Consider the following 25,410-nt stretch of genomic DNA (forward strand, 5'->3'; position numbering starts at 1 on the left):
CCTCTGTCTCTCTGCCTCGCTCTCTCTTTGGCAAATACACACTTGCACACCTAATCTGTGATGCGGTGATGCAGAACATTTTAAGATTAAACACTAATGCAGAATCAATGCATATGTTTGACCTGTTATAAACAGCATGAAAAAGCGATTAGCACAGGGACTGGGACTAATCATGTGCATAATCAAAAGCAATACTATAAAAGCAAGGGGAGCAATGTACTTTTACCCCCCACCTCCACCCTCTCTGCAGGGGAGAGTGTTTTAAACATGGGCTCTATGGGGAAAAGAGATCAAAAACAACATCCAGGAGGGTTTAACTTCCATTAGGGAATTTTTTTTTTGTTTGATGGTGACTGAAGAACCAAGAAGTCACCCATTCATTTATGTTAAAATGTAATTCAACCACAGTTTCATTTCTGTGGTGCTAATGCTGGTTCTCATCTGAATGTCGTTGCTTATTAAGGGTTTATTAGTATGCATATTTATGGATTAATGTAGGCAATATCGTTTATCAGGGAAGTCCATTGTAGTTTTATTTATTTATGTTTTGTTTATGTCTCCCTCCATGAGAATTTTATTAAGTGTAATTCATACAATTTATAGGAACTGAGCCATTTTATGTATATTCTTGTTGCACTGATTTAAAAAAAAATGGGGCAAAATGGCCCCAATTAAGCCATCTTTAGCAGTTGCTCTCAGTTGATTGAGTGATGCTTTTGTACAGGATGTACACCTTCAGCATGTAATAGCTGTGCTGTCCCAACTTGTTCATGGCTGCAAACAGATGCATCCTTTATTGGATGCCATCTTTTTAAAAGGTGTCAGACAGGTAGTCAGCCTTTCTGTACAAAGAAATGTGGCTTTAATTTAATCGAAAACCTTCAGTATTTAGGGGCAGACCGCTTCTGAATGCTACCCTGTATATATTATTTTGTATGTGCAAAAACCATGTCTGAAGAATGTACTTCTCTTTCCAGTTTGCTAATTTTAACCAGAGGTTTTTACTATCTTAAAAAAATGGATAGGGTGGAGCTAATAATTCCCTTATAAATTTAGATGAATAAATGCTAAAATCTATCTCCAAATCATCTCAGATTTCTCCTGTGCCTTTGTGGCTTACATTGGCTGTTTACTATATATGTGACCCATAACACCCATTGTCACACGTGATTGCACCACATTTCAGCTCACCTCTCCTAACAGAGGAGTTTTCCCATCTGATGTAGTGACCCAGGCATTCTTCTGAGTCCCTCGGTCATAGGATTCATATGGAGCATTTCCTGCCCTCTTACTAGTGGCTATGGCTGGATCCTATGTGGACAAAATAATACATTCATAAGTTTCAAATTATTGTTTGGTGTAGAAGAGCTTTATTTTGCATTAACTGGCTGAAGTACAAAAATAAATAAATAATCAGAACAAAAAGCCTGTACCACTAGTAATAACAATAATGAATAGGCAGCATCTTTTGAACTCTGGGTATGCTGCTTGTGATGTGTTTTGTACTAGTGTTTACTTTTATAACAGCAGTGAGCTCCTGTATTTGAAAAATGTGTTGGTGTCAAATATCATTTTGTCTAATATACATCACAGCAACAACATATGGTTTATAATATCAGAATGAGAACTCTACTAAAACCTAGAAATGTAAGGTAAAATGTTAACAGCTGTTCTATACCACTCAAATATTTAAAGTTAATTTTGTCTGTTAATATAGTAAATTGTGTCACAATGAAATGCTTCTTACCAGGATGAGGATGTATTTCTGTCCTTTTTCATGGAGGTATTCCGCAAACTGAGGCAGCTCGTTGAAATTCACTTTGTCATAGGTAAAATCTTTCTTGTCCTCCATGTAGTCTATGTCAGTGTATTGAATCTCCTGCATGGGCAGAAGGAAAACACAGTGAATATATACATTTTAATTGTCCCCCAAAAATAATTTTTCTACAGATAAGTTTGTGTTGTGATTTACTTGATGACTTTACTTAAAATAGGTTAGATGCCATTAGATATTCAAAGCTTAATTGGAAATGCTAAAATGCTGGCATGGCTTCCATCTATTAAAATGCATCTTCCATGAGTGTAATAAATTCAAAATCACTCTTAATGCCTCTTAAATGTACCCACTCATGTTTCTGCTTCTGTGCATAACTAAGACACATCTACTAAAATTCTGCATCTTCCTTACACAGTATATTCCCATCTCAACACAGCTAATAAAGGCACTATTAACACAGCCTGTGAGCCTCACTAAATTGGAAGAAAAACATTTAACTGCTAGCTTGTCTGTTGACCTGACTTTGGTGGACTTTCTGAAACCTGATATGAGTGCAAACTGCTTTGCTAATGTGATGCTAAACCTTGGGAGGACAATGGGAATGTTAACACATTCTTTTTTTGTGACTTTAATGCTTGCTCTCTGTCTGTCTGTTGCCTGCCAAAGTCTACTTGATATCGATAGAGCAGATGGTTTGGAAGGCTCTGCCAGATCCTTCCTCTAATGGTAATCAGCTCCAGACATATTAGGGAGAATGTGATAATACCCTCTGTGGTCTATCTAATGGTTATCAAACATGTCCCTGAGTACAGCAGGAGAGGAGGCAGCTGCACCCTAATGTCTTTGAATATGAAAGAGAGATCGGAGATAATAAGAGTGGAATATTTAGATGGCTTGAAAATGGGTTTGTATTTGATGTTTAGATAAGACAGAGTTCAAAATGCGTCCTTGGTTGGTGCAATCACTGTTGAGTTATCAGACAAAGCTTTTTTTTTTATTAGGACATCTAAAGATTTGGAATTAGGAATTCACCTTTGTAGTTACAGAAAAAGAAGTATCTCAGTGCTCTACATGGGAAGAACTTATAGTTACTACTCATAGGGCTGACACAGATAAGCAAGGAGGCTCATTTCCAAGAAAATGTCAACCAGAACTGGTATTTGTCAAATGTCTCAGAAGGGAAGAGGTGTTGGAGGAGTTTTAACATTCAGATCAGGATGAATGAGATAATGAAAGGAACTCGGTCGATTGATCTTTGATCAGTGCTAACATTCAGTGACGCTTGAAAAATAGTGGTCCCTGGATTGAACCTATAGAGCCCAGCAGACTCTCCATTATTTGACAGAAAGCTGGATTACCCCGTCTAAGCTAAAGGCCATCCCTATCACTCTGACTGTCTGCCCAACTCCTGCTTCAACCTTCATATCACGTCGGTGCAGATAGTGTAGTGGTTAAGGCTCTTGCCTCTGGAACCACACAGTGGTGCATGAGTGGTTCAAATTTAACAAGGGGTGCACAAGGTGAAGTATCGATTGCTTTCACTTCCTCCCCTAAAAGCTGTACAGTTGTGGTAGTGGCTAAAGAAACGCTCCTCTGTACATGCCATAAATTATCACTATGTTATTTTTTTAGACAGTTGGCTTTTTAAATTTGAAAGATGTGCCTCAGTTTGACCTGTTTGCTTCAGAAATGAAGTCTGAATGTGATTGAATATTATCAGGAAATTGGGTAATAAACACATGCTGGCAGCAGTGTTATCAAAGACACCGACCATTTTACAAGAAAAGATAGGAGTGCCTACTCTAATCTTTAATGTTAAATCTTTATGTTTCCCCTTACTCCTGATACTTGTTTGTGTTCATTAGTGTGTTGCATTGAGGTACTGTCACTTTCATCAGATAAAGTTAACACATTGTATCATTAACATTATGGTTAGCCACTTGAATCATGAGTTACCCATGTGTCCTCTTAGGTTTAGAGCTTCAGCAACTGTCGGTATGTTTTTATCACACTGTTGGTGAATGCCAGTTTTTTCCATACAATATGTGGACACACTCTTACACATGGGTGGCAGTTTTGGACAGTTTAATTATAAAAAGCAAGGCAGACTGAATCTTACGTATGGGAGGTCCACAGCACGGTTCCTCTCCACTGTTTTCTTGACCTCACTAAGGCTGCCATAGTCCCACCGTGAAAGTTGGAAACCCAGTGCCCAGTAGGGAGGAATGACAGGCTTGCCAATGAGCTGGACAGAAAAAATTGGACACATTTTTAATGCAGTTACAATGCCAAGGCAACTCACAAACCACTTTTACCCACACAGATGCACCCAGAAAACCTGCCCCACATGTTTTAAATAATCACCTCCAGGAACTCTTGCACCACTTGTTCTGGTGTGTCTCCAAAGAGAATATAGAAGTCAAGGACTCCTCCAATAGTCCGATAAGTGATGGCTGGGGCAGGCTGAAGAGTCACCTCTGGGGAGGAATAAAAGATTGAGGCAAGGCAAACTTAACTAAAAGTCATAAACCTAAATGTGTATTTTCAGAGAATTTCCACTTTTTCTGTGCTTGCAGACTTGTTTCACATAAACAAACTTGTGCATATACCATCTCTGTATCTGTCAAGACAATTCAGGTGGGGAGGAAAAAGCTTTTATATGAGGATACTATACACAAGAGCAAGAGAGAAATGTCAGTGGGCATTCCCATTGCTTTCAGTCATCTCCTTCACAGAATAAAACAGCCATGCAATATTCTCTTTGATTTGTAAGCACAATGTTTGATTGAGGGAACTGTAGATCCATGTGTGTTAGCAAGCTGAGGCATAACTGATAGTTCATTTGCCCTTGAAGCATTTGAAAACAGTTTCTTTCAAAATGTATGCTTGTGTGTTTACCCACATTACCTAAATGCGCATACATAATTACTGTTTTTGGCCCTATATCACTGCAAGTGTGTAGATTACAGATTAGAGCTGGACTGGTTACATGAAGTTATGCACGGATACAGTATTCCTGTTCAAAATATTCTCTCAGTAAGTCTCTGTTTGTGTAGCTCTTACCCATAGCATTGCTGTTCAAGAGAAAGACACCGAATGACTTTCCACTGTTATCTTCCAGACAGAGGAAAAAGGGATAGTGTCCATAAAGGTTATGTGTCCCCTGCAGGAAAAGCAGAGAGGGATGAAGGGATGTAGAGGTGTAGAGACTTGCTGAAACCAAGGTGGTGACTTTACTTCCTAATCAGCTTACACGACATTCAATTATAAGCCCCTTTAAAGGAGGAATACACATGTAAACGTGCCACTTACACACACATGCTCACACAAAGACATCCATCATTGGAGGAGATCTGATTTTGAGAACATTATACATCCAGTCAGCAGTGCTGTGTTTTGTGTATGTGCATATGCACCCCCTTACCCCATTAGGAAAGGCATCTCTGGTGAAAATTGGCCAGGTTCTCCAGTCGGTGTTATGGCGAAAATTCTGGTGCACATGCTCTCCCAGTCCATAAATATTATGGGATGGAAGCTTAGCAGACAATTGTAAGTACTGGTCTGCAAACACCAGTGGAGCCATTGTGGTGTCAAACCTGAATGTTTTTAGAAAAACAGAAGAGGAGATCACCACTGGGAGGTAGGACAACAGACAGAGAAAGAGAGAGGGGTGAGCATTGGAATCTGAAAATGAGAGAGAGGAAATTGTGAGAGACCAAGGAGTAAGAAAAAGAAAATGAGAGTTAGATGCATTGAAGAGAAGAGAGTGGGAGTGGGTACGAGACAAGGACGTGTGGAGGAATTGAGCCGTAGAAAAGAAAACCAGCGTGAAGACAGACCATCTCATCAAGCCCTAATAAGCCGTCTGGGTAGCATTTCTCTAGTCTTCAAAATAAGACCTACACACATTGGTAGTGGAAATACTCAGGCTGAAGAGGCTGCAAACAGCTGTCAAAACATGAGGTTATTGTATAGTTACAGTATCAAATACCTGAAATGTTTTGGTTCTTCGCTAGTCAGTGATAATGATAAAGCTCAACTGTCAGAGTAAATAGGATTAATCAGAATGGCTACAGGTGTATTCAGTGAACATGTCTGTTTTATTGTTAGCTTTTATTATGAAAAGAGAACTTATTAACCTTATTGCAGACTGACAGTTCAAAGAGCAGAATTATTATGACTGCCATTACCCCATGTACACACTTAATTAAATGCCAGATATCGGTGGAATTATGGATCATAAAATACTTAATGATAACACATTGTCATTCTTGTATATTAAAAGCAAATAGTGTCACCATAGATGGTTTTTATATGTGATGTGCTATCAAGTAGTAAAAATATTAAACTGTAAATGCTGTATTGTTTTTGATAATGATAACACTGCTCAGTTTGTCCCCACTGCATATGTGAAACACAATTTAGAAAGTTTTCAAGCTATTAAGTAAACCATCTGGCAGTGAAAAAGTCACTTGGTGTAGTATAGTACAGCACGTGTAAAACCTTAATTCACCTAAATCTCTACCAATTCTAAACAGTCTGAACTACCTTCTTCTTTTTATCATTAAAAATGGCCAGTAATTATGTGATAGTTAATATGTTCTGATTTCTCTGTTTTCAGACAACTGACAAAATTAATTTCTCTGGAAAATTGGTCTGAGGCTCCACAAAAAAAATCTTATTATGAGGTATAATGCAGAGTTGACATTTGGAAATAATGTGATATAACTGTATCAAAAAGGGAGGCTCTTGAGAACAGTAATAATCACCTAACATGTGGCCAAGGTTAAAAGAGTAGAAGAAAGCCAGAACAATTAGATTAACAAATAAATGCTATTCTTCACCTTCTAATCTTAAGAGCAATCTCAGGGCTTCTAGTTGAAGGTTTTGTTGAGAAATAATAATCTTGCTGCCTGGTATGTGATGTAAGTTATTGGGACAAACCAAAGGTTGTCATGCGATATCAAAATGACTGACAATAGGGAAGAACCTTTCACAGTAATTCAGGTTAGTGAAAAATACTTAACTATAGTTAAAGTTAAAGTTAAAGGCAAATCCCTGAAAACAGATATTTGTGGAGTTTGTTTATACTGGCCATTAGTTAACTTTTGGCATTGGGTTAGTTAACTTTTGGCATTTGGAGTTTGGCAGCAAAACCCGGACATTACAGTGTGACGGTGTTACAGGAAAACCTGTTAGAAACCGCCCTACTATTGTGGCGCAACACGAAGATAACCTGATATGGTGCAGTGTTCTCTGCTGACTGAGCTTCAGACCATATGTGTCAATTGTAAATTCCAGGAAGCCTGTTTGAATAAACACTATTAGTGCAAAGAAGACCTATTTATTTCAAGATATCACAATCCATATACATTAATCATAATGGCTTCTTGCCTTATGGTGTCCTGTTTGCATCTGTGTGGGTTTGGGCACACACTCCTGATGGGTAGTTGATCATTGTGATATAACCCCGAGGCCTACCAATTGTGCCCTGGAGCAACATTAACATAATTACTTGGTGCTGTGGGAAACTAACTTGTATCATGGGAAGGTGTCATGTGTCATTATGTGGCAATAATGCATGACAATGAGATGATGTGGTGCACAAGCTGCCTTAGAGGATTTCTGACATAATTTCATCAAATGAGATACACAGAATCGATGTTAATCCATTTGCAGCTGTCAATTCTCAAATCTCTAAGGTGACAGTGAGAATTCTGGGAAGCAGGATTTGGGACTAAATCAAGTATTCAACAAGTCAGCTTGTCTTAAATTATATTGTAGGTAATGTGACACTTTGCCTCCAGAATTACATCCATATAATCTACTGCACACATAGATTGCAGTGTCATCCTAATAATATTCAACCCCCTGCAGCAGAAGGGAATGACTCCATTCCTCTCTGCAGGTGCAGCCATATTAGGTTCCCTACATTCAAACTATATTGCAAAATATAATAAACATAGCTGCATGAATGCATATTAGTTTTTGTTGAACATACACAATATACATAGTATAGTCTGTCTTGTATTTCCTTTGTGCTCTACATAGAAAACAATCTATTATTGTATGTATTATAGACAAGCCTCTCCCCTATCTGACACAAACAAATATACAAAAGAGACACACACACACACACACACGTAGTGAACACTCACAGGGCTTTTTTGTTCTCCTTCCTGCGCACAGTAAGGCCAAAAGGTTTGTGTGTGATCTCTAGTGTGTGGCTGAGTGTGCCAGATGGGTCACTCTTGAGGCTACTGATGTGCTCCTGGGGGACCTCAAACCTCTGCCTCTGGGCATCATAGATCTGAAAGAAAGAAACAACTGTTCATGCTGCGCAAGTGCAGGCTCCTGTATCTCTGTGTTCTATTTTGGTCCTCTTTTCTGTTCTGTACAGCATTTGTGTTAAACATTCTTTTGATTAAAAACAGCGTTTGAAATTAATTTGACTCTGTGGTTGTCAGAATATAGATGTGTACAGGCAGGGGCTTGTGTTTAACAGAGAGGAAAAGGAAAGCATTTTCCACCTTAAAATGCAGTCTGTTGTCTGTCTGCATCTCTGCTTGAAAGGCCAGTTCTTGTATATCAGCACCAAATAAAGAGGGAGAGGACATTCTCTTCAAATTGGCTTTCATAACTGCAAAATTAAACACACACACAGAGTATGGTGAGAGTTAAAATACAGAAAAGATTTAGAAAATGTACCTACAGCTTCAAAAATACAGTTAAAATTGTACAAAAAAGATGTGCACTGTTTACTTAGTAAGTCTATAATAATTTTTTACCTACATGCTAGATACATAGCTACTTAACTTGGAAGCATTACAAAAATTAGAATATATTATATAAAATTATTATATATATATTATATATAAATTATTATATAATTAGAATATTGGTTTCTAGATGCTGAGACATACAGCCTTGGTATGAGAATATTTGGATATATACCCAGTGAAAATGGTTTACATTTGACAGGAAATTACTCTGATTTAAAAATCATGGCTTTTTGATGTGATAAGTTAATGTTTGCACCTAATTGATGGTGATAACCAGATGTTTAATCTGTCACCTGCTGTGTATTTTCATACAAAAAAAAAGAAAAACATCAGTCCACAGGCTGAGCTCCACATTTAAGTCATCAGGTAAAATGAGATTGGAATCCATTTACACATATGTATTCCCTAGTTGTTCATTTACCAGTGTGATCAAAGGTTGCAATATGCTTGCAGAGCTTACATAATCCACATTTGCCTGCAGGATAAAAGAAGGGATTTTGCAATACTTGAATGCATTTAAAATATTTGAAGACAGTTTCAATTCTTTTATTTTATATACTTTTTTGGGTAGAGGTCACCTGCTACTCAGCCCTCACAAGTGTTTTTGCTCCATTCTAAGCAGCAAACATTTATATTTTTCAGTTATATTAGTGCTTTCAAAATGTTGCAGATCAAACTTTTTTTAACTGTCCCCACATTTTTTCTTGCTTTTACACAATAACTGAGTTCACATAAGGCAGTGAGATCAAGCAGAAAATAGAAAAGCCTGCATGCTGCAAAGTCAATCATGTTTTCTGATATGCCATCCATGTCATATTTCACAGAAAACCATGCTCTAGGCAAAGTGAAGGAGAGGGGGTGGGGGGTGGGGGTGGACGGGGTGGTGTGAGGGAGGCCAACAGATTGAAGGAATGTGGAGCATTAAGAATTAGAAAATAAGCTAAACAGAAAGCCAAATATTTCCATCAGTATGTTTTTCCTCAGTGGGCGCGCACATGAGTGGGAAAACAGGTTAGAAAAAAAAGGGAAACAGGGATTTACCGTGAGGATTTGGTTGCTCAACTGATTCCACAGTGTATCCATGGTTGGTTGGAAAGAAACACCAGGGAACATTCCTCTCATCAAGTGGGCTCCAGCAGCATCCACGCTGCTCACATTTCAGCTGTTCAAATAGGAAGGTTGATATCGTTAGCATTATCCTCATTGCCATTATTGTCATTGGTACTATAAACACTTCTATTGCCATTATCACTATTGTTCCAACAGTCAATAACCAGTGTAACATATCACTATAAGAACACTGCTGTTGCACTACTTGGAATAACAATTGAGCTGAATAGATTGAATGAAGAGCTTCAACTCTTCTTTGGGGTAAAAGAAGCATCTTCAAAGATTACTTTACATTCTAGGAGAAGATGGTGACTCATACCTGTGAGGCTCCAGCATCAGGGAAACAGTCTACTCTCTCTGCCTGAGGAATGTTGGGACACTGAGGAACAAACTTTTCAGTAGTCGTTTCTGCCAAAAGATGAAATGTTTAGCAGTGTTAATTAGTAAACTAATATGCAGTCTATTCATTGGTTTAGGATGTATGCACATAACCTAAACACACAGGTACAAAGTATATACTGTGTGTAACTCACAATGAGTTAATTTATGAATTAATGAATATTATTAGTTCCTATTGATCAGTATATAGTTTTATGCAATTACTTTCTACAAACTTCATTGGTTACGTTTTTAGAGGTCAAGTTAGACTGGAATTCATACATACTTCTCACATTGATTGATGTAATTTTTTATTTGGATGACACCTTAATGACATCTTATTGTTTTTGCTGAATATATTCTGATTTCAAATTTACAGAAATCCATGAACATAAATGAGGTAATTGAGACTTAATGATGAATGAACATTTCTTAAAAGGAAGAACTGGGTGCAGCTGTACTTGAAGGTCCACATTTTTCTTAAACTCATCCTTCAGTAATGATTAGCAAAAGCTAACTGTTAGGGAGTTTCTTTTTGAGTAATGATTTAAAAATAGATTTCACGACATCACTTTATATGAGAGGGCACAAGTTTTTAAGTTCAGTCCTTCGTTTCCTTTGCTTCTTGTCCTTGGGTCATATAGTAACTGGTACATTTGTGAAATTGAATTATAGTGGCATATCAATCAATGTTTGAAGTAATTTTGAATAAACAGCCTTAAAAACCCTGTTTTGAGATGGTGCAAGCATTCAGTCGAACATGTAGTGTAAAGGAAAATCTAAGTGTACGTGTATTTTACCCACCACCCCCTTTGACTCCAGGTTCTCCTGTGAAATACAGAGTTATGAGAGCGATGGCTGTCACAGTCATCAGTACAAAGAGGACCGTTAGGGTCATCTCCAAACCTGAGAACCGTCTTCTCCCCATCTAACACAAAAACAAACACACACACACAAACACACATATAGATTAATTACAAAGCTCAGCATCATTATGACGCATTAATGATACCAAGTTTACTGAAGGCAAGGTCTCAAAGGTCTAAAGATTTCCCTGCTTAATGAGCCCTATTGGCAGGACACACATACTGTAAACACAAGTATAGTAAACACATATATTTTCCTTGCATTAACCTTGGATTGTAGTTGTGCAAAGTTAAGAAAAGGCACTGAACCAAACAAAACTGAGAGTTTACAGAATTGTCCCACATGCCAAGTCTAGTCTGTACAAAGGCACCCATCATATCAGTCTAGCAATTAGGCCTCACTGTAGTATACTTGCGGACACAAAAACAAGGTGAATGTCTGTATGTGTGGCTGGATATGTGTCTATTTGGGTGTGTGAAAAAGCTTATAGCCATCCTGTTTAATGTGCTGTGAAGAGCAGGCGAGGGCACAGAGAGAGACCGAGAGCCAAACGTGTGCATGCCCCTGTGTGTTTGCAGTCAGCTGTGCATCATAGAGAAACACTCGGAAGCACCTCCAAGCATGCAATGTAATGCAAACAGAAGCACAAGTATGCATATAATACTAACCCTTTAGGCTCACTACTCTTTCTTTAAGCTTGCACTTACCGAAAGCTATTTTAGGCGCTATCATTTTACATCTTCCAACACACAAGATGTTCTGATCTGACACACTCACTACTTCACGGCTGCACGGTTGAGGAACATGAGTGCAGGCAGTTTAAAATATTATCTGATATTTCATTCAACCTAATACCCAGAGTTCACTGGTTGCATTGAGAGCTTTCCTTTAAAAGTTAATGTCAGACCAAGAGGCAGTCAGTTACCTGTAATTATGTTTAAGGTGGGCATTAAAAAAGCGGATCAGTGTACTGTGAGTTGGAACAAAAAATCAGTATGCAAAGCCCTCCATAGACATCTGCTTCTCTGAGCTGCATTGCAAATTACAGTAGAGTTTTTCTTTTTCACCCTGCTGGCAAAGAGCTCTACATAACCAACATTATCATTAACATGGTCGCAGTCTGTCCACAGTAATGCGGATAAAACTGCATAATTTAAACATCTGCAAGCTACAAAATGTTGTGAAAACATGACTGCTGTAAACATCAGTTTCTTGCAGGTCTGTATCTATAACACGATAATAAGTATTTTTGGACGCAATATGTATTCATTAATATCATATGGTAATGTTGAATCCCACCAGCATCGCAGTAATAATCAATATTCAGAATCATGTGGTAAATTATGCTGTATCATCAACAATTGGTATAATGTACATTGTAGAGAATGTTTACTTGCTGTAACATGAGATAAAGATTATTAGTTTTTGAGACGGCTAGACAACCCGCAGCTGCAGTCTTACCTTGGCTCTCTCCGATGTTCGGGGCAAAGTGCCTCCAAGTTCAAGTGAGATAGCACCTTATAATCCACAGGATGTATTGTGGTCACATTGGCTCAGCACTCCCTTACTGCTTCTGCTTAATGTGTGTGTGTGCGTGTGTGTTTGTTTTACAGTCTCAGCATGCAGCCCCGAAAGCCATAAAATGCCAGATAACCATCTACAGTGTGAGAAAACAACAACTGCCCAAAATCTCCATATCAGCTTGTTTACAATCAATGCCGCTATCATGTTTGATTCCACTGTTCCAAATAAGTGAGGGTGTATCTGCATGTGCGTGCTTGTACGGTTATATGGTTACAATTTACCTTGAGATTATTGTGTATTTTTTGTTGGTTTATGTAAGCTGTGACTCAGCATGAGTAATCTTTACCCCACTGTGACCACATCACCATTCTCTGTAATTAACACACATGCACCCATGCACACACTCGGCAGTAGTAAGGTGAATGAATAGAACAGGAAAAAAACTCAATATATATTGAAGCACAGACAATAAAATACAGTTTACATTACATTTGTAATTGATCATATGTTGCTAAGGTATTGTTTGTAGATATCTGGATTATATAACAGATGTATGTAGACTGTTACAGGCAACTCTACTGTTACACTCATTTACATAAATATGTCTCATCTTTACACTGTCTCTGTCTTGTAAAAGTTGTCCCTGAGCTTTGTGAAACGAAGACGGATGGCTGCACTCTGTGCTGTGACACTAACAATGACACAATCATACTCATGTAGCGGGTCAGCAGCAATGATGAACAACAGTCACCTCTATTCTGGTCATCGGGAGCCAAAGGAAGCCATCAAAGCTGGCTGTTGGCTCTCTGCCTTGAAGCAGATAGTTCCACCATTTGCCTTCTCAAACAGAGGTTAACTATGAAGTTATGCAGTCTCAATTTGTTGATTAAAGGTCTGCCCCTGCCCTCTGAACATGATGTTCTGAGTGTGAATTTTCCTTGTTTTCTTATTCATCAACCGCAAAGAGATCTTTTGTGGTCCACTCCCACTCACTGTGGATCCTTGAATTGCAGAGCTGAACAAACTGTTTTCAGACTAGAAAAACAATTATAGTTTAAAATGTATACAGTTTATATGGCCATCCATCCAAACTAATACACTCTATAGCCTAATGATGTCTTCAGTGTATGTCATTGCAGTAAACAGAAGAGAGAGGATCAACTGAATGAGCTATTCACTATCTAGAGACACAATCATGTGCTCTTCGGACACAGAGCTTGATTGCCGTGAACTATACAATCGAAGAGGCCGAGATGAGCTCTCAGCAAGCATGTGTAGGTGGGGCTGTGAAAAACCAGTGTCAGAAAGAATTGCATCACTGTCTCCATAATTTGGCAAGGATTCATGCGTGCAACAATGACTGAAGATCACCTTTAAGTGTGCGTCTGTGCATGCCTGTAAATGTCGGTGTGTGTTCTGTGATCATTCAGCTCACTCCTCAGTCTTTCCCTCCCCACAAATCCAATTCCACTTTGCCACTGCCAATTTCAGGTGCTCTCCCTCTAGAATGCAACGCAAGCCAATTTCAATAGAACAAACTGAAATTGGCAATTCACTCCCCAGTATTGATCCAGTCACTTTAAAACTAACCACTCAACATTGAGAGCTGCCAACCAAGTTTATATATGTGTGTGCGTGTTCATGCATGTGGGTTTTTGTGAATATGTGTGGTTACCTGAATTGTATCAAATCTCAATCTGTCAGGATTAAAACTGCTTTACAATATGACTGTTTTTTTTTGTTTTGACATTTTTTTGTAACTATTCAGCTGAGCTGAGCACAATAAAACACTTCTCAATATGATAATGGATCATTGGGTTTCTGAATTTGTCACTACACTGGATTATTCTCCTCAGTGTTAAATGCCAAGTCTATTAATAATTGAGCATATGAAGGTACTGTATAGCAACTACTCTATTACATAGTTTCGGCCTAATAAAAAACATTTTCTTTTTGCATTTACGGTTAGTAGGTTAGCAGTCATTTATATGTGTATTAGAATACATCTTGTCATTGTTGCTATGCACAAATGAGTAATTTTTGAATTGTTAAAGTGTACATGACACACTTCTTTTGCTCTGGATAATAATATGAACTTCCAGTAACTTTTAGGATGTAGTGTTAAAGATGCCTCAATATACTTCACTGACCTATCACATTACTGTGTAATGCAGTGCAAAGTGGTGAGTTATGCTGATAAAGACCCGGATAAGGATTTCATGTGGAAATATGTCAGTGTTTGCAGAGTTATCACAGTGTATAACTTCCTCCAATTCACACAGAATTGGTAGAAGTTGTACACTGTGATCATTTTTGCAAAATGAAAATGAATGTTGGCATTGCTCGTGTGCCGTCTCAGTGCCAGCAGCATGCTGGTGCCATTCGGTGCTTGTGTGTTGGCTCAGTTTTTCCCCTCGGTGCCCTGTGTTAAAATATACCTTACAGACTTCTCCAAGGGCAGTTACCTTTATTTTGGCAACAGACAAATATAAGTATTCAGTTCAACTCCAAATTTGCAGACGCATTTGAAGTTGGGTGTGTTATTCTACCTTGACTGCATACTGTTTCCTTGTTGAGGGGCTGCATCCCTCGAAGGACATGGTCTACTGCTACATAGACTGCAGGTGTAGTCCAGTCTGTGGAAGGCTTCCTGTTTATCGAGATGTGCTGCTCCTGATGCCCAGCAATCTGCAGTTTATATTTACATTGTAAAGTCATTAGAGTGCAGTTTTTGGAATCTACTTTAAAGAGAACGCAGCAGATATGATGGGCAGGGAAGGGTCCACCTAGGTGCATCCTCCATTACCAGGAAAAGCCAGGAAATATCAGCCACATTTGAAGGATTCTTTGAAATGGGACAGCCACGCCTTGCTACGGTTACCCCAGGCGAACTCCGCTTGATATGTTTTCTGCCGTTTGGGCTTGTTAGTGTGTTTGTTTATGAAGATGAAATAAATTGCAAGTCCGCTTCCCTATTGTTTATATGTTGCTGATTCATCTCTTCACAGCAGGGTTTTACAAAGGCATATATATAAACCTATGAGGATATATTTAAACTACCACCCAGTTTTTCCACTTATAAGTTGCATGAATAGGTGTGATATCATTCAACTCTTTTTCACAGTGTGGGGTAGGCCTGGTACTTGGCAGGTATTAGCAAAACAAAATGTCAATGAAAATAATATCTTTCCGTTTTCACTAAGTGTCCTGATGATTCAGTTCATCACCTCTAACATGACCCCAGTGCCGAAGATGCTGTTAAGGAATGTAGCAAGGTGTTTCCTTAAATGTAGGTCTGCCTCACTAATACGCATCTATAATCCGTTGGTAGCTTAATGGAGAGGATGTAATTATAGTCTATGCAAACATACTACTTAGCGATCAGCAGCACTGCTAATTAACCTGATGTCCTGTGTGTTTGTGTGTGAAGATGGAACTGTCGAAGTGGTATGCAGAGCGAGGCAGGAATGTGGATGAAATCCACTTTCTTTGAAAATAGTATTGATTTGTTTGCCGTTTTGGTGTACTGTTGTATCTGCGTTACTCTTCCAGAAGCACATATGCTTATTTGTCAGAAGCACATCGCTGCTGTCTGCGCGCAGAGACCCGATGTGCGTACACACACAGACACATGCACAGACAAACACACACACAGACACACATCGTCGGACAGAGAGCGTGTGTTGCTTTGTCCACCATTGCTCATTACTTGCTAGCTGGATAGACTGAACTCTATTCCTACGCTAGGCTAAGCTAACGTTACTGATGCCCGTGTTTTTATTTTATTTTTGCCATTGAAATATGCTATTTACATCCCGCTCTGTAAGCGGCAGCTTTTGCGCACGGTTTAACGCAGAGTGCTGTGGATCTCTCTGCTCTGCCTGCAGCTGAACCTGCTGCGTGAAGCTACAGAGAGAGTGGCCGGCTGTCAGTGCGTTGATGCTGTTTTCCATGCATCCGTGCGATACAGTTTGAAATCAACTATGGACTGAGTGTAGTCCTTGTCAATAGAGCTGGCTTTTACAAGATGGCTGAGATCCAACAAATCCAATATAATTCTCAGCATTAAAACACTAATTAAATGTAAAATCCAAACTAGGGCCTGATCTATAGGGCAGATCCTTTCTTTAAATTGGTAGCACTAATTTGTGCTTTTATTCCCATTTTACTCACATTAATGAGTATGGGGTTTCCTCTGCACCAGCATTTACCCACACTATGTTTGAGTGTGAGTACACCCCATGACAGCTGACACACTACAACTGCTGCCTAAGAAAGAGTTAGGTCCAGTAGTGCTGGAAAAAGTGGACATTTTTGCCTCAAAGACATCAGACACAGGAGAGGGTGGTGTAACAATGCACAATTCATTTTGATATAGTTGTTCAACCTCTAAGGAGACCAAGTTACCAACCAATTACTCTGTGGTGTTCTCTGTGTGTGTGATTGTGTGTAGTTGTTATATCACCAATGGTTACACAAATGATAATATGCAGGTGGCCTCTCTAAATGTTCCCATTATGCAGTTTCCCCCCATAAGCATGGTGCAGATGTTTCAGCCCTATAAAGGGGGTCAACACAGTGAATGAAGATGCATGTGCACAACCTTAACCCCTGACACACCAAGCTTCTGCTTTGTCATTCCTAAGGGAAATGTCTTCTATCCCTGCTGTTACAGTCTGTGTGTTTTGACAGGTGTAGACTTCCATTCTCTCTCTCACACACACACACACACGCATTCATACGGCCACATGCACACACACTCATAAAATAATGAGCATGCTAACAATTGTCAGTGTCAAGCCTTGATAGCTGCTTTAAATGCATTGTCCGTTAGATGCGGTATAATGATTAACTATGACTAAGCTATTTATTTGTGCATGTTCCTGTAAATCACGCTCAGTGCAAAGCTCACCTTGCTACTATCTGCTATAAGAAGGTCAAAGTATAAAACAGAGAAAAATGTGGAATTACTGGACAGGAAAAGTAGGAAAAAAGAGAAGTTCTCTGCTCCTGCATACTGTCTGTGAAGTATCAGTATTTCATTATTTCATATCTGTGTTCAGGAAACGTGCTGTGTGTGTTTGTGCACAAAAAAGATTCTTTAATTGTTGAACTCCCTCCCTTTCCCCTTCTGTTTTTTTTCAGATTGCATACCAGATTTAAACGCTAATACAATCTGACAGCTAATTATCTTAAACTGAATGTGCTGACGGAAGCAAAGGAGTCATGCCATTAAAGAATAAACGCTACACAAACAGAACTCGCAATCATTCATGGATAATTATTGCATTATTTGTACATTGGTTTTTTTCCCCTCACTTACAGCACATCCCCACTGAAACATTGTTTGCATCACAAACATTCATCTTTATTTGAGAGGCACACCATTTACTGAGACAGTAAAGGTAAACTGACATGTTGACAGATGTATGGAATGCTCCTGAAATTGCTTTGGAGCTGGAGCCCGCTTCCCTAACAGGACATGTAAATGTAAATGTAAATGTTTTTTTTTTAGACACAAATTATTTCTGTGTGAGCTGAAGTTTTGCTGTCACATTTGTGTTTTCTAACCTCTAACCTAAGGTTTCTAACCTTGCACCTTTATGTCACCATACATAGACTAGAGAAGAGGTGAATTGACTTGATGACAATTAATTACACTAAAATCTTCCCACCTGAATGTGTCTAAAACCAAAGAGGAGCAGATGTTGACCTCAGACATCTTTGAACCCAACCTAGGTTTGGCAGCACTTGGTAAAAATCCTTCTCTTGAAGCCTGGGTGAGTAGAATGCAATATGCAGATCGATCTGGGCAATATATAGCCCACAGACTGGAACCAGTCCCCATGTCCTTTCAGTGCAGCCTGAGTGAACACCCCAAAAAAATCAACAAAAAGAACAGAGTTGGTCCGAGGCACACATGTTGACTCCACAATTTCCAGTGTTCTGCCCTCCCAACCTTTTTTTTTCTTTTTGTGAGTGCATTTTTCCTTTTGATGGCTGTTGTATTTAGGTCAGGTGCTTTTTTTTATTGTACTATAGTTGTCTTTAATGAAGTTACCCCCTGTAATGGTAAGGATATGATAAACAACAATCACACACCTACAGAGAACTGGTTGAATCCTGTAGTTATAAGGGCAGAGAAAAAAATTAGAAAACTAACAATTTTGTTTCTATTTAGAAAAACAGAAGAATTATTAAGGGCAAGGAAAGTTACCTTCATCAACACAGACACACACAGCAGCCCATGTAACACATTAAAATAAAATCAGTCATGTTTATGGATGCATGCATTAATGAATCAAATCATTATTTTGCGTGACCAGAATCCAAACATAATATGTTTGCACATTACAAACATGCACTTAGCAGTTAGTCATGTAATAACATGTTTAGGAAAACCACCAGTCAACCAATGAACCAGGGTTCAGCCTTAATATTTATTTGCCCTGTGCGGTTGATCATGTCTTTCACAGACTGCCTGAAAACAAAAGCTGCTTTTTTTGTGTGTTTGTTTTAACCTTTATATTTTAAGGTCTTCTTGTGTGTTGTTTTCCTCTGTGTAGAGATTTAGGTATGTTATACCGCATGTGTGTGATCTTTTCTGGTACAGACAACCTTGTAGAACTGTTACTTTTGGCAGTTGCAGCCCTATAAAAACGCCCACAACAACTTCACTCACTTTTCATCTCTTGCTGCCAAGCAAAGACGAACAGATAAAAGAAAATCTAAACATCAAGGAAGGAGCTGACGAGCTGCTGAGACACAATGTTTCTGGGTCTGTATGTATTTTACAGAGGTTGCACCTGTTAGTTTTCTGACTGCACTCTACACATGGAAAAATGTGAGCATGAGGTTTCAGATCCTTTAGCTTCACTTTGGTGCTCCTTATCTTCTATTTTTACATTGTCTGTGTTAAAAATCTACTGATTGCTATTTGAAGCACAAAACATCCATTTAGACTCACACTCACATAAAGACATCTTTTTTTGTGCTGTAAGATTCCCAACTCGCACACGTTCTAATCAAATTACCATCTGCATTTAAAGTTGAATTAGCAGTTTTATCTCTTCCTCCTCTCCTCTTCTCTCTCATCAGGCTGGGAGGCGGCCTGTTCGGGTAGCAACAACGAATGTCCCCGTTGCCATGGCAACATGAGCGGGTTAACTTTTGTCAGGTGCCAAGAGCTTGCTGCAATAGGAACGTGTTGGTTATGTGTGTGTGTGTGTCCCTGACAGTGTGTGTGGTTAGTAGGATAGAAAGAAAACAGTGTGCTTATCTTTGAGGAAGACCAAAAATCCCCCCCTTCAGTCTGTCACTATCACTCCTCCAGCAGCATGACTCCTCTTTTCTTTCTTCTGTGCCACATATCTTTTATCTTCCATTCAGAAACGCCCGTCCTGCATGCTTTCTCTCTTCCCACCTGACGATTACTCGTCATCTCTCCTGCTCTTACCTTCTCTCTGACGTCTGTTAAATGTGGGGAAAAAAAACTGTAAACACTAGGTGTGTTCTCTGTTTTTCTACTCCTACTCTTCTACTCCTTGCCTTGTTCCACGATATGCAGATTCTCCACTCTCAAAGTACAGACTATATTGATCTCTACTGTCCTCCTCTCACTTGCTCTGTCTCTCTCTCTCTTTATTCTGCTCTTTTCTCCTCCTTCGTCCTTCTGTTTCTAATGACCTCTCTGCTGATTCAGACACCATGAAGAGTTATGGCATATCTATATTTCTATAGGACTGTAACAATAATTAGAACAACCTATTGGTCTCCTGTAAAAGTTAAGCAACATCAAGTACAGCTGAAAATAAAAAAAATTGGAACATCTTGTGGCGCAGCATCTTCATGCATCATTATCAGAGAGATTCTAGAGTGTGTGTGTGTCTCTCTCTCTCCCTCTCTCTCGCTCTTTCTCTCGCTTTGTGTGTCCTAAATTAGGTGAATGACTTGTTGTTACTGAGTGGCTCTGCCTGCCAACACAGAGGGCCTCTCTTCGACTTCACTTAATCAGTATGCAGCTCCTCTCTGCATCACTGTCCTTGTGTTATAAAAACATACACACACTCACACACATCGCACAAAGGCAAATAAACACATACTCTTCATCAAAATTCTCTTCCTGACTTCATCCCTGTCCTTGTGTTAATAATATATAAAAACAAATAATGAGGAAACACGTGATTTGGACTGCATCCACAGTTTTAAACACACATGTGCATGTTTGTGAATGTATTCACACAAACTTACTCCTCTCTGCACTCTTTAGCACACATACATCAGGACATTATTGTGAAAGGCCCAAATATGTGAACAAACACACACAAACACACTCACTTTGGAGTGATAAATAAAGGAGTGCGAGCTCAGCAATAGCCCTTTGCCATGTCAGGCTTTGCTGATGTCTAGTTCAATCCAGTGGAGTGGTTCAATCAGGTCTCACAAGACCAATCTAATCTTAGACCTACAGTGCACACACATACACAAGTAGTTATGAGAAAGAATGTTTCTGTTCCGTTTTTCTTGTTGAGAGAGCTTTTAAAATAAAAGTAGAAAAATAATTGTCAAAATAATCCTTTTGAAATTATGGCAATAAATGCAGGAGCATTGTAATAACAGAATACAAATATTATAATACTGGAATAAGACAGGTGCTGGATTAATACATTTTCCCTCAATGGAGGCATTGGGAGGGAGTAAAAAATAGAAGAGGAAAACAACCTCTTCAGTTTCAAATGTCCTCTGAGAATGCTGCCAACTTTTTGGCTTCCTGCAGTGTGTGCTGCCATACTGATGAGTGAAAACTCATCTCAAATCACACTGGCATACTGTCACACACACACTTACCTCACACACACACAAAACCACCAACATCCCAAATCAGTTCTTGGCTGAAACTTAAGAAAAAGCCATATCCAGTTACCAAAATATTCACAGCTGTGAGTGGCTTGCAGACAGGGCCTGCATAGTTTGGACGTATGACCTCCTATTCCCTTTAATATAAGGTTGAGCTTGGGAATTGAAATTGGTTCACTTAAAACCCTTTAAACATATAGATACCAGGTGTTTGTTCCACAGACTATATTTATAGGGACTGAATGTTCTGTCAATTGTGTGTTGATGTTTGTGATGAAAAAGAATCCAGAAACATCTGACTTGAATGTTATCTTTCTTCATTCTTATTCTTCCCCTGTTTATGGCTAGTATGTTACCCCATCAACAGCTCTAGGTGCAATAACAGCACACTAAACTAAATTTAAATGGTCTTCATGTGAGTTTGTATCCCTGTCCTATGATCCACTGTAGCATGTTTTTATTAGTCTCCCTGCCATAGATAGCTTCTGGCCACAACCTTAGTGTCAGTCCACTCCAGCCATTCTAAGACCCTGGCTCTCTCACGGATGTTTGAACATTTATTCACCCAGTTATAAAAAAAAGAAAAAGAAAAAACACTGTTGATAGTATTTTGTTTGTCCTTTGCCTTCTGCCTTGTCGGCTCTCACCAAGATGAGCAATGTATAAACACTCAGGCTGATTTCTTTCTTGTGTTGAAGCTCAGATATAATAGCACAAAGTGGTGATAAAAGCTTGAATATAGACGTTAAGAGCTATTTAAAGAGACATTTTATCTTTCAGGCACACAACACGGTTTAAATATCCCTGGAGGTAATCAATAGCATTCGGCTCTGAGTTTTGACTCTCCAAAGATCACAGAAACATAAACGCTTCATCCAAACCTCTCACATATTTCACAGTGCATCCTTAAAACCACGGCAGTTCCTTCGCATTCATGAGATTACATGTGTCAAAGGGGGTAATTGTGTCAAGCAAAGAGCTATAGGATCAAATTAAAGGTGGAATTTTTGTCTTTAAGGTAGAGGACTAAAATGTGATTAGCTAAATAGCTTTAAATGAAGGTGAAGATGGATCAGATGGTTATGGCAGGAAAAGAAGACACTGCATATTGTAAATGGGTGATACATACAGTAATGATGATACAATAGCTTCCAGCCACACACATTATAATGGAAAATAGGATTTATTCTGCTTTTCAAACAAAGATTATTTAAATGCAGTGCTCTACTTTACTTACACCTTGTGTAATGTTCGAAGAAAACCTGTCAGGGAAAATACAGTATGTTTCTCATTTACATTCTGCACCCGTGTTTTCCCCACCAGGCATGAGATTTGTATCTGCAACCAACTGGTCATGGGTTTGCTGCTTTAGCCTCAAGGCTGCTGCTGCTCACGAACACCTCTCTGTAAATTCATGATGCAGTACAGAGAGGGAAAAAACAGATGGGGTGAAAGTATCAACAGGGAAAGCAGAGAGGGCAAAGGAGAAGATGAGGGTAGCCACCTCTCTACGCTTTTCTTTCCTCATCTCAAAACACACACACACACACACACACACACACCTTCCCTTCTCTGTCTCTTATATCAACCTGCCTGTCAACCCTGCCGACCTGAACGATCTATCGGGTGCTGCTTCCACTGCCCCTAAAGATGGAGAGAAGAGAATGTGAGCTAAAAGAGGGAAAGAAGAGAGTAAATGAAAGACGAGTCGGAATGTATTTCTGAGAGTTTTAGGGAAAGATGGGCCTCTAAACCTCTAAAGAGTTAGTGGCTCCAGCTGCTATTCCTTCTCCTCCCCCTTTGTCCAGCGATTTATCTGCCTCCATTTCTTTACAGAGAACTGATGTTGGCAAAAATGCATAAAGCTGCAATTAAATGAAACGGCAATCTCTTTGTGTAAATCCTCAGTGACGTCTGTTTTTTGTTTAAGAAAATAATTTAGTGTAATGACCAGTGAAAACGATAATGAATAGCCCTCGTTTTTTCTTCACTGCCAATGCCAAATGCATTAATAAAAAGTACAGCTTCACATTTTAGAGTTCATCCTACTTCTGCCCATCACCTGCGCCGGCGTCCTCTTCACAGCTTCAGTCATTCACACATTTATATTATTCATGGAACCCAGAAAATTACTCAGTCAAAGCAGTTACACATCAGACAATTAAAAATAGCTCCTACCCTTTACAGCACCTCACCGCCTCCTGTCCTCTATCCTTTTCCCCGTTTTCATTCTTTAGACCAGTGTCCATAATTTCAGTTGTCTGCAGAGTCTACACTGTTTATCTCCTATCTTCTCTTCTCCTCACTTTCCTTCCATCTTATCATTCTACCCCTCTTCTCCCTCTGGTTTCTTATCACACCCTGCCTTCTCTTCTCCAGGCAAGATGGAGAGGAAGGATAGAAAAAAAAGATCAGGGTAGAAGAGGTGATAGTGGGAAGAAGAGTGACAGCAGCTCACAGGGAGGTGGGTAGGGAGGCTTTTTTTTCTGTTTCACCATCCAACACTCTTTCTCTCTTTCACACATGCACTCTCACACACACGTTCTACAGGGGTCTGCGTTCTTCTGTGTCTAGTTTTGTTCCCCTAAGGGGTTCTCATCTTCACTCTTAACACAGAGATCTGCACATACCACACATATAGCTTGCATGCATTGCCTGTCTGCACATAACTATTCATGTAGACCTGCAGGGAAACAAAAAAATGTACACTGACAGAAAAAAAAATATATCTGCAAAAATACACCATACATTTGCAAGCATGTATTACACACAGGCTGATCTGCTTAAAGCCAGCACCCCATGCAAACACACTGCTTTTGTCCTGCTTGTGACCGTGAATCAGCATTCTGCCTAAATTATAGGGCTGCATTATGGATTCTTTCCACAGCCCACATACTCTCTAGACATTGTTCAAAGATACAACAGCAGCCACTAGTAAACATCAGTGAAACCTTTAAATAACAGAAAAACAAGTGCCTACATTCGGTTTCCCCCTCCTCCCAGTTTCCCACCACAGAAATTATACAATCGCTTAGCTGTGACAAGAAGAAACACATGCTCCTCCTACGTTCACACTTGCAGGCAGCTCTAAATTCCACACACGATAATAACCTTAGTAAAATTAGCACATCTATAATTTTGCTTTCCTCTTTGCCTTTTTTCTACCGACCTGTGCTTTTGCGTGGTATCACAGATTATGTCGGGGTCTTATCTGTTGTTTGGGGAACTGAGCATGGCAGAGATAAATTATGAACATTCAAAACATGTAGTCGGGTAGGAGGGGTAAACAAGAGTAGTGCTGATGGATCTAATCCAAAGAATAATTGTATTTGATTCTTACTCTGTTGCTTCAAGTGATCCAGAAATAAAACAGAATGTTAGATGGAATGTCGCAGGCTACAATAATATGTTATGCACATATCATAGTCTAACAACATTCCACATAAATTTCTTCTCTATAGTCTAAGACATTTTAAATCATTTGTTATTGAAGAAGCTCAGCTCTTGGTCTTAAAAAACCCTCTAAAAGCATTGGATCTCACTGACATTTACAACCTATAGAAACGTGTAGAGGTGTGTGTGTGTGTGTGCTCAAGTGGGGGAGCACTGGTCCTGTAAAAGCCGTCAGGCCTTAATTAAGCTGTGGGATTGTAGAGCTAATGCTAACAATGCAAGTGATCCCTGCTCATTAGGCAAAACTCTCCACAGATCTCTCCCTCTTTGCTGTAGTAGCTTTTACTCAACACTTTTAGCACCACAACAGATCTGCATCATTACACACACACACACACACACACACTAGAGCCTCACATGGCCATATATTATGGGCACTACACAGATAAAATATATATTTTGTAACGTTGTTGTTAGCCAGGATGGTCATTTTATTGGAAAGCCAATCTTTATCATACTCCTTGAAATAATCTTTACACACTGGCAGCAAAAATAACACATGGAAAAAATGATGGATCTATAGCTGCTCTCTTCCAGTAAAACCAGCTAATGGTCATTAGTCACCTCAGCAGTGATTGGTCAGCTTTACAGTGATTGGTTGATGTCCATGAACAATAATGTCCCTGTGCATACTCGACTCCAGCCTAGTCTAAACGCATTGTA

The 25,410-nt window shown here is 39.2% G+C and overlaps 1 protein-coding gene across 1 annotated transcript in view; it reads right to left on the reverse strand.

The window, feature by feature from the left end:
- si (sucrase-isomaltase) overlaps positions 1 to 12,648 on the reverse strand; it is a 57,091-nt gene extending 44,443 nt beyond the window's left edge. Inside the window, exons 1-12 of the mRNA XM_028418971.1 lie at positions 12,376 to 12,648; positions 10,852 to 10,975; positions 9,989 to 10,077; positions 9,601 to 9,721; positions 8,308 to 8,417; positions 7,936 to 8,087; positions 5,202 to 5,373; positions 4,841 to 4,940; positions 4,142 to 4,254; positions 3,897 to 4,022; positions 1,748 to 1,879; positions 1,192 to 1,311 (exon numbers count right to left, since the gene is read on the reverse strand). Of these exons, the coding sequence (XP_028274772.1) occupies positions 1,192 to 1,311; positions 1,748 to 1,879; positions 3,897 to 4,022; positions 4,142 to 4,254; positions 4,841 to 4,940; positions 5,202 to 5,373; positions 7,936 to 8,087; positions 8,308 to 8,417; positions 9,601 to 9,721; positions 9,989 to 10,077; positions 10,852 to 10,975 (1,359 nt within the window). The 5' untranslated portion in view covers positions 12,376 to 12,648. The remainder of the gene's footprint in view (positions 1 to 1,191; positions 1,312 to 1,747; positions 1,880 to 3,896; positions 4,023 to 4,141; positions 4,255 to 4,840; positions 4,941 to 5,201; positions 5,374 to 7,935; positions 8,088 to 8,307; positions 8,418 to 9,600; positions 9,722 to 9,988; positions 10,078 to 10,851; positions 10,976 to 12,375) is intronic.
- Between the last annotated feature and the right edge of the window lie 12,762 nt (positions 12,649 to 25,410).

The sequence above is a fragment of the Parambassis ranga genome, chromosome 13, assembly GCF_900634625.1.
Source record: "Parambassis ranga chromosome 13, fParRan2.1, whole genome shotgun sequence".
NCBI classification, from domain to species: domain Eukaryota; kingdom Metazoa; phylum Chordata; class Actinopteri; family Ambassidae; genus Parambassis; species Parambassis ranga.